General features: G+C 42.9%; 1 protein-coding gene across 1 annotated transcript in view; it reads right to left on the bottom strand.

Annotated features, from left to right (window-relative positions):
- Positions 1-1,800: 1,800 nt before the first annotated feature.
- The window catches only part of LOC311237205 (uncharacterized protein), a gene marked incomplete at its 5' end in the record, with an annotated part of 93,435 nt that continues 84,733 nt past the window's right edge, over positions 1,801-10,502 (bottom strand). Inside the window, 2 exon segments of the mRNA XM_084325014.1 lie at positions 1,801-6,259; positions 10,116-10,334. Of these exon segments, the coding sequence (XP_084181140.1) occupies positions 6,110-6,259; positions 10,116-10,334 (369 nt within the window). The 3' untranslated portion in view covers positions 1,801-6,109.

The raw sequence follows: 10,502 nt of genomic DNA, 5'->3' as shown, positions 1-10,502 counted from the left end.
CAACAACAAGTGATAACACCGTACAGTTAATGTCTTAGACCTCTTCAGGTAGATAGAACATGCCATCTCCAGGCCCCACTCCAGTCATTAAATTTGATTGAGACTTGGTCGCTATAATGTAATGTAATGTATAATGTAATGTATAATGAACTATGTGAGAATGCTATTCATCAACTACAGCTCGGCATTCAATACCATAGTCCCCTCCAAACTCATAGCCAAGCTCAGGGACCTGGGCTTGAACTATGACCACTGCCAGTGGGTCTTGGACTTCCTGACGGGCAGACCCCAGGTGGTGAGAGCAGGCAACTGCACCTCCTCATCCATCACCCTCAACATAGGGGCCCCCCAGGGCTGTGTTCTGAGTCCCCTCCTCTACTCCCTGTACACACACGACTGTGTGGCTCAGCGGAGTAGCAACACAATCATCAAATTTGCTGACGACACAGTGGTGGTGGGCCTGATCTCTGCAAACGACGAGAGGGCCTACCTGGAAGAGGTCAAGGTCCTGGCGGGATGGTGCCAGGAAAACAGCCTCTCCCTGAACGTCAGCAAAACAAAGGAGATGATTGTGGACTTCAGGAGGTCGGGGGTCAAGGACTACAGCCCCCTCAGCATCGACGGGGCACCGGTTGAGAGAGTGAACAGCTTTAAGTACCTCGGAGCCTACATATCCGAGGACTTGACATGGACCACACACATTGACAGTGTTGTGAAGAAGGCACGACAACGCCTCTACTTCCTCAGGCGCCTAAGGAAGTTCCAAGTCAGTCAGAAGATCCTTAAGAACTTCTACTCATGTACAATAGAGAGCATCCTGACTGGCAACATCACCTCCTGGTTTGGGAATAGCACTGCACAAGACCGAAGCAGACTACAAAGAGTGACACGTTCAGCCGAACGCACAATTGGAGGGGGGCTCCCCACCCTCCAGAACATTTACAACAAGCGGTGCAGGGGCAAGGCTAAGAGAATCATTAAGGACTCCAGTCACCCGAACAACTGCCTCTTTGAACTGCTGCGGTCAGGCAAGCGATACCGGAGTCTCAAGGCGAGCACAGAAAGACTCAGAAGAAGCTTCTATCCCCAGGCCATCAGGCTGCTCAACGAACAATGAACACTACACAACAACCATCAAACGCACATAGCACACACATCCACATGCACACACTCACTTTAAACAAACACACTGTAGCACCCACTCCCCACACTTTATATGTATTGATAAAGGATTTGCACTACAACTCGTACACCTTACTGTAAATTGTACCTAAATTGTACCTCATCCCAATTCTGCTTTGCACTATATAGTATTGTATATTAGTACACTGCATAGTATTGTATATTATATGGTAACTCAGTTACGTCTATTCTGCATCGAACATTGTACATATGTCTATACTGAACACTGTGACCTCATTTTCTACTTCTAATTTACATGCTATACTATGTTATTTGATACTTATCTTGTCTAGCACAGTCTCTGGAGCGTAACAGTAAGAAGCATTTTGTATAAAAGTATTCTGTACTTCTGTATGACAACTATTAAAGAAACTTGAAACTTAATGTCAGTGCATTTTTTATTTTTTTTATGTCCATCACATTTTTCAATGACTACTAATGCTCTCTCTGCTGATGACAATGTCATGTTGGAAGAGACAGGATATAAACACTTTACTATGTGTGGTGATGATCAATTAGGAACTTTATGGAAAATACCCCCCCCCCCCACGTGCTGTTCAAAGCATTGACAGAGCAACAATGCCCCCCAGTGGACACACAGGGACACAGCAGAATATAGACAATGTTTTCTTTTTTATTGGGGGTATGTAAGCATTCCAAATGGTTTAAAATCAATGGTTCACACACAGATTCAAAGTATTTATTGAACAACTGAGCAGTGAACATTGAACAAATAGAAAGGGTAACATGACACATGAAGTATGAAGGCACTGGAATGGGGTTCATGACATATTTGGCTGATAATTTCCAAACAGGTTTTTACTTGTAAAAGGCACCAGAAAGAGTTTGCTCCCAGATGTGTATAAAAAAATGTGAGGTATTCTTAGCTCATTTTTAATGTCTGCAACTGATAAAAAAAGAAAAGAAAAGAAAAAAAGAAAAGATGTTCACATATTTGCATACTCTTCTTTTAAAACACAAGTTATAGCATAGAACAGAGTTCCGGTACAGTACATTGTTGATTATCATAAAATAAAATAAAATAAAAAACAGAAACGAAAAAGCAAAAAAATAACAAACAAAAAATTTACAAAATAAAAGACAATAAACATTGCAATAAATTTGTTCTCTGGAGCCCCAAATTTACACATAAAATAAAAATCTATAAACTCCAAGACCAGTTGGGCAAACTGATACATAAAGGTTATCAGAGAGAAAGAGAGAGTAGTTATTGCTTAGACAAAGAGAACCTTGCTCGGTCGGCAACCACGTTTACAACATTAAATAACATTAAATTAGCAAGAGGGGATCCATTGTATACAGCACGGCTTGCATAATTATACACATTGTGTTCAACAACAACCACAACAACATCGACAACAACAACAACAACAACAACATCGTAAAGGCATTTTATTATTTATATTTTTTTATTTTATTAAAACTATCTCCACTAGTTGTGTTTCTAAAGATATTACTTACAGCTCTGGGGCTTTGTACAGAGAAAGAGAAAATTAAATTTTTTATTTTTTATTTATTTTAAATACTTCAAACCCTGTCACTTATAAATGGATACAAAATGAGAAATCTGTTTTTTTTTTCTTCTTTTTAACAGTTATCTCTAAAATATATTCCCTTAGCATAGGCACCTTCATGAGTTGCAGTATAGAAGAAAAATGTGGTTTGAATGAAGAACAGATATGTTCTTTTCAGCAATTAGATTCGATTAGATAAACACGTATTTCTGACAGAGAAATTGCTGTGAGAGTGGATCATGGAAGCTATATTATGGCAACGTGGAGCTTGTAGTCCTCTGAACATGCATGTAGTCTGGATGTGTTTGTAACAAGAGTGGTGTTATTAGAGCACCAGGCTAGCACCTCAGGTAAGTTACTTAGCACCTCAGGTAAGTTACTTAGCACCTCAGGTAAGTTACTTAGCACCTCAGGTAAGTTACTTAGCACCTCAGGTAATTAGCACCTCAGGTAAGTTACTTAGCACCTCAGGTAAGTTACTTAGCACCTCAGGTAAGTTAATTAGCACTTTAGGCAACTTACTTAGCACCTCAGGTAAGTTACTTAGCACCTCAGGTAAGTTACTTAGCACTTTAGGCAACTTACTTAGCACCTCAGGTAAGTTGCCAGGTGTTGGAGAGAGAGGGATATGATAATAAAAAAGAGAGAGAGAGCTGTAATCTGACTCTTCAAGACCCACTATCTCCTAAACTCTTCACCTGTAAGCGTTTCTAGTTCAGGAGAGAACACCGGGGCCTGTGTGGTGAACGCCAGAGGCGCTGGTCCAGGGTCAGTTTCTAGTTCAGGAGAGAACACCGGGCCTGTGTGGTGAACGCCAGAGGCGCTGGTCCACGATCAGTTTCCCCCACAGAATTCCTCACTTAGAATAAGTGTCTAAAGGCCTGACTTGATCCCACTCCAAAGTGGCGGGGAAACATCAATTCATATATATTCTATGAAACTTGAAAGTCGCTAGGCATAGGTACAGTTCACCCTTGTGAAAACCACTGCACTTTTACATCTGCTATTAATGTTACTGTAGTACTCTGCCGCAAGCCATTCAAATTGACGCAGCAACCTGGAGACAATAACAGGTCCGATATAGGGAGGTGTAGTGGTTACGTCAATGCCGTTTTTCGTGTTCCACCCTCTGTCCAACGCAATGTATTTCCCCATTGCCCATTTCTAAATCGTCTCGTTTAAAACAAATCAAATAAAGCATTAACATTGGCATGGTGTACCTTTCTGTGCTTATTCATCCACAATCTATAGCTCAACATGAAAATATTCACAATTAATCATAAAAAGAAATTGCCAAATTTGATTTCAACCAAAAATGCTTAAACAATAATGTTAGTGATAGAAGGGAACTAAATTTGTGCAATAATGGAAAGCTTTTCAATTCCCATGCGGCAGAATTGTTACAATAGCCGATAATCCATTTTCCCAATGATGAATCCCTATACGGGTCGAACAACCAATGACGTCAGACTACACCTCCCTATAGGGCTTGTAGTGTAGAGTGTTAGTGAAAGTAAAACCACTCAGCGGTTCTCAAAAGGGTCAGTTACCGACATCTAGCGACTTTCAAAACAACCTTCAAGTCTCATGGAGTATTTTACACTCCTTTTCAACATCAATGGCAGTTTAGTAACGTAAGCTGAGATCAGCTAAAACACACACCGTATACACCTACGAACGGAAAACAAATAGTTAAAGACGGGGGGCAATCTCCGGTAATTGGCGAGAAGTCAAGATTAGTTAGTTAAAACGTACCCAATTTGATAATGTGTGGAGAACAGGTGTGTGGGGATTATTCAATGCAGGGAGCGTCTCCGTGTAAAATGCCGGCACACATTAAAAGGAAACTCCACCGCAAAACCACATTTAGCTCACGTAGTAGAGCCAGAGGTTTTCTATCATTATTTAGTACTGCTGAACAGAGAGTATTCTGGTTTAACACTATCATCCTTGCAAAATGTGGATTACTTGCGTAAAGTGATGTCATAGGTACATTCCATGCCACACGGATTATCTTTTGAAGCTTCACGCCCACTCATAGTCCTTCCTTATCCGCGGACACGCAGTGATTCCGTCAAATATCTCTGGATACGATCGGATAGGCTTGATTGTTTCACTATCCTATGCTGAGGAACAGCGACAAATTACTTGTGTCGTTTACACAGCTCTGCAGTGGAATTTCCCTTTAAGTATAACTGTGTACGTTTGTGGATTCATATTTATTTTATGGTGAGTTGACTGGCCTGCCATTGATTTGCATATATGGAGAGAGACTTAGCCTCCTATTTGGGCCGTCGCTCGTTAGACGTGAGCGTTAGGCTAATTTAAAAGAAGATGAGCTCTGAGTCCGCCTGTCCAAATTCACATGGGCAAGAGAGAGAGAGAGAGAGAGAGAGAGAGAGAGAGAGAGAGAGAGAGAGAGAGAGAGAGAGAGAGAGAGAGAGAGAGAGAGAGAGAGAGAGAGAGAGAGAGAGAGAGAGAGTAAACGAACACCAAAGGCACAAATTAAAACAGGCACACCCTGAATAGCCTTCAATATCATCTGACACGTTTAGAATATAAAATTATCTTCTCATTTTCTATTGCACTTGAAGATTATTTGATTTCTTTACATAAAGATATACATGTATAAAAGGTAAGGAATAAGCATACATATATATGTACATTTAATTGTTCTCAATTTACTTAAAATTCTTCTCTTTTGACAGAATGTGTCTCCTTGGTATTTCCAGAAAAAAAAAAAAAAAAGGACACACAGTATAATAAGTTACAATAAAGTCCGCTGGTCGGGGACGCGGCAATTATTGACTCTGCCTTGGTCTCCCTTCACACATCGCATTGTTCCAGAGAGATCGCGTGGCATCGTACCGCCTTGCTCCTCCTCCCAAGCGGGGCTGCTCGCGGCTTGGTAAAACAGGGCGATATCCTCCTTTTGAAAAGAGCTCGAAGAAGCCGTCGCCCATTTCGTCGAGGAGCTATTTAGTGCGAGAACTCCCCCGTGCTCCTCCGCCAGCTCTCCTCCTCGAGCTCCTCCTTGTTATTGCCCCCCCCCCCCCTCCCCACAGGCTCCCCGGGGGCCTCCTCCCTCCCTCCCTCTGTTTCTGCAGTCCGATGGGAGGCGGCTGGTGGGCGGGAGGCGGGGGTTTTATGCGTGGGGGAGGGAGGGCGGCAGGGGGGGTGTGGGTCCCTCTTGGACAGTGCTCGTGGGGTGGGTGGGTGGGTGAGGGAGGAGGGGACTGCTCCGGTCACCTCACCTGCGTGGGGGGAGGGGTGGGTGTCATCCGGGGAGAGGGGGGGGGGGTGAGGGTCCGTCCCTGCACACACACACACTCACACACACGCGCGCACACGCAGGCACGCACACACAGAAGACACTCGCACCAGCGGCCCTTTTACAGGAAGCAGACGGGCCCCACCTCTAGGTGGTAGTGGGAGCCCGGGAGGCTGTTCTCGGGGAGGCGGTAGATGTTGGTGACGGGGAGCAGGGTGGGGTCCAGGGAGTGGAACACGAAATGGGTCTGGTGCCAACGGCCGTCTTTCATCTGAAACAACAACAACAGGAGGAGAGGGATCTCTTTAGTCCAGTAACGGGTCAAATGTTCTAATAAGACGTGCGCTTAGTTAGCCGCTAACACGAGGCAGCTGCTATTCTTCCTGAGGTTCACATTATGGTTGATGTGTTATTTTAACTGTTTGTGTTGCTTGTTTTATTGTTGTTTTATTATTATTATTATATCAGGTTAACCGTCTGTAGTGTGGTAGTGAAAGGTTAACCTTCTGTAGTGTGGTTGTGAAAGGGTTACCCTTCTGTAGTGTGGTAGTGAGAGGGTTAACCTTCTGTAGTGTGGTTGTGAAAGGGTTAACCTTCTGTAGTGTGGTAGTGAAAGGGTTAACCTTCTGTAGTGTGGTTGTGAACGGGTTAACCATTTGCCGTGTGGCAGTAAAAGGGTTAACCTTCTGTATTGCTGCAGTGAAAGGGTTAACCCTTTGGTAGAGTGGTAGTGAAAGGGTTAAGGAGAGGGGTGATTATAAGGTGGCCTTGATGTTTGGGACGTGATAGATATACACCCTGTTTTTGTTTTTATTTATAAAGGCCCTACGTGTAGGATTTTAACATCAATGTATCATTTCATTTCATTTGTATTTGTTCCGTTCATGGTAATGTAGAGTTCCATAAAAAAAAAATCATAAACATAATCAAAGCACCTCTCAATATGCACATTCCACGAGTGAAAAGGAGCAGGGAGAAGAAAATCTGATTTTGCTCAAAACAATAAACAATAGATGGTCTGTCAATTACAATCAATACTTACAATAACATCACAAAAAAGCTATTACCCCTCAACTTCATAAAGTTGAATTGTTCTTTCTTTATACATTTTCTTGAACTGAAAGATATTCAAACAACCCTTTAAATAATTCTGTAGAAAATGTCATAGTTTTACGCCACATACTGAAATACACATCTGTTATTTAATCACAAGTAGTCTGTGCATACTGATGCTTAAAATCACATTTTACTTCTAATGGTGCTCGTCCTCGGAGCTAAAAACAAGCAACTTCTGCAAAGCTTTCTGGCAATACTCTGCTCTCTCGTTGTCAATTCAAGCGCCATGCCGCGGCAGGACCAGAAACACGATGAGAGCGAGGAGAAGTGACGACGCCACAAGAAGTCCATTTGGAAGCTTCTATTCTGTATTTATATTGTGTTCCACCGTGTCGGCAGTTCTACGGATCAGCTTATCCCCCCCCCCAAAAACCTGCTTCATCAACAAAAACAACTTTGTGTTCACGGTTAGCAGGGGCTGTTAACCCTCTCCTCGCTTCTTCAAAACAAATCCCATGCGGGAGCTGCTCGTGGGGAGGGGGGGGGGGGGCAGAAGACAACGTCTCCTTGGCAACAGGAAGCAATGGGGTTTAGCATGAGAACTAGGCTACCGATTGTTCTTCGGCAATGGTCTCATTTGTTTACTACGATCACAACTAATCTGACAATAATGATCTGATATGACGTATTATTGTTGGAAATTCTACTCATAGGGACTTTTAACCCTTTCACTACCACTCTACCAAACCACACTACCAACTTTTAACCCTTTCACTGTGACAATACAGAAGGTTAGCCGGTTCACTGCTACACGACAAATGGTTAACCCTTTCACTACCACACTACAGACGGTTAACCGTCTGTAGTGTGGTAGTGAAAGGTTAACCTTCTGTAGTGTGGTAGTGAAAGGTTAACCGTCTGTAGTGTGGTAGTGAAAGGTTAACCTTCTGTAGTGTGGTAGTGAAAGGTTAACGGCCTTAGTTGAGGCCTCGGTTTAATGTCTCACACCGAGGATGGCATTCACAACTATACAGTGAGTGCCACTGGTTAACCCTTTCACTACCACTACAAAAGGGTTAACGCTTTCATGACCACACTGCAGACGGTTGAACCTTTGACTACCACACTACAGTAGGTTCACGCTTTCACTACCACACTGCAGTAGGTTAACCCCGTCTGTAGTGTGGTGGTGAAAGGGTTACCAGTCTGTAGTGTGGTAGTGAAAGGGTTAACCTTCTATAGTGTGGTAGTGAAAGGGTTACCAGTCTATAGTGTGGCAGTGAAAGGGTTAACCTTCTAGTGTGGTAGTGAAAGGAAAGGGTTACCAGTATGTAGTGTGGTAGTGAAAGGGTTAACCATCTGTAGTGTGGTAGTGAAAGGGTTAACCATCCGTAGTGTGGTAGTGAAATGGTTAACCTTCTATAGTGTAGTAGTGAAAGGGTTAACCTTCTATAGTGTGGTAGTGAAAGGGTTACCCTTCTACAGTGTGGTAGTGAAAGGGTTAACCTTCTACAGTGTGGTAGTGAAAGGGTTAACCTTCTATAGTGTGGTAGTGAAAGGTGTTGGATGACTGTTTGGTTAGGAGGCGTCCTCCAGAGCAGCCCTGGGATCAGTTTCATCACTTCCCTGCTCTGTGTTTGACTCAGTACCAGAGCCCTCTGGCTGAGCGGAGCAACGTGTCCCGACCACAGCGCAGCACTGCAGCCACGCGGGGGGAAGATGTTACCGCAGCACTGGAGCCATGTGGGGCGCGGGGGGGGGGGGGGGGGAAATGTTAAGTGGAGCCGTGCATGTGTTGATGTGAGAGCAGTGCAGACCGGGATAATTAGTCTGTTTGGGAATTGTGCTTTTGATAAAAGTTGGGACATTTTCAAAACAGGGGACTTAAAGCAATGCACCAACTCGGAGTGTGAGCCTATCTCTGACCTAAGATATATCCACCAGTGCCATTGCTTTGGTTACGATCATCTACTACTGGTTGATTGAGGGTTCCCAACCAGAGCCAAAAGGAAATTATTATTACCAAAGCTATGGAAGACCAAGACCCTACCTGTGGACATTAGGGAGGCTAGATCTCTAAATATTTTCAAAAGTAAGCTAGGGACGTAGCTCTTCACCATAGCCTTATAATACACTGCTGCATGGACTCATTGCATCCAGACTGTGATTGTTGTACTGTCGATGAGAAAATTGTTATTGCACTGCACTATTGTACTATTTTACTATATTCTATTTACTATAGCTAATTCTATGCTAGTTTATGTCTATTGTATTGCACTGCTCTTATTCAGTCTATTTCTATACTGATTCTATGTCTGCACTTTACGCATTGCTTTTATTTTTGCACGATTCCCAACAATACAAGTGGGGCCTCAGACCCTGGAGGTGGGCGGGGCCTCAGACCCTGGAGGTGGGCGGGGCCTCAGACCCTGGAGGTGGGCGGGGCCTGTGCAGGAACCCCTCTTGGGGTTTGGACATTTTAACACAGAAATCTATCACAATCCTTTTTTTTATAGATTTTAATGACAGAAATCTACTACAATCTTTTCTTAATTGTATCTCTTATTATTCGTCATAGATTTTAATTTATTAACATTTTTCAGGGAAGGTTCTTAATGTCAATTCTCTGCTGTGCCTATCTATAATTGTGCCAACATTTTATGCCTATGTCTATTTTGTGTCTGCCGTGAAGCACTTTGGGCTGCAATGTATGAAAGGTGCCATACAAATAAATAAATAAATAAATACATTATTATTATTATTATTATTATTATTATTATTATTATTATTATTATTATTATTATTATTATTATTATTATTATTATTATTATTATTATTATTATTATTATTATTATTATTATTATTATTATTATTATTATTATTATTATTATTATTATTATTATTATTATTATTATTATTAATAAAGACTGTGATCCTGAGATCTGGTTCTGACAGCACATAGACAGCACACTGCAGGGCCCTCTGGAGTGAATCCCTCCCCTTGCCAGAGGGCTCTGTGAGCGAGTCACTCTCTATCCATCACTGTTGACAGCTGAAGGTTGAAGTCCTACCCAGCAGGAGTCCTCTATGACGTGTGGCTCCAGCTCGCCCCCCGCCTCGATGGTCTCCCCGCTCCAGGCCTTGAAGCTCACGGCCCCCTGGGCAGGCGGCTGGCCCTCGGCCGTCCTCCACACGGCGACGTTCAGGCAGTGAATGGTGACATGCTGGACCGCCTCGGAGCTCAGCAGGTGCAGGAAGTTCATCTGGACACGCCCCACGCTGATCGCTAGCTGTTCAAACCAATCAGAACACGGCTAGGGTTACCTTTTTGTTTTTTTTACTTTGTACTTGGAGAAAAATAGAGAAAACTACATTTGCATTTACATGTACTACAAAGTACTACATACTACAAACATTTACATATACTACAAAGTACTACATACTACAAACATGTACTA

This window comes from Notolepis coatsorum (assembly GCF_963971535.1).
Source record: "Notolepis coatsorum genome assembly, chromosome: 11".
Lineage (NCBI taxonomy): Eukaryota > Metazoa > Chordata > Actinopteri > Aulopiformes > Paralepididae > Notolepis > Notolepis coatsorum.
Note: the sequence above shows the minus strand (reverse complement) of the source record. Positions and strands in the feature narration are given on the sequence as shown.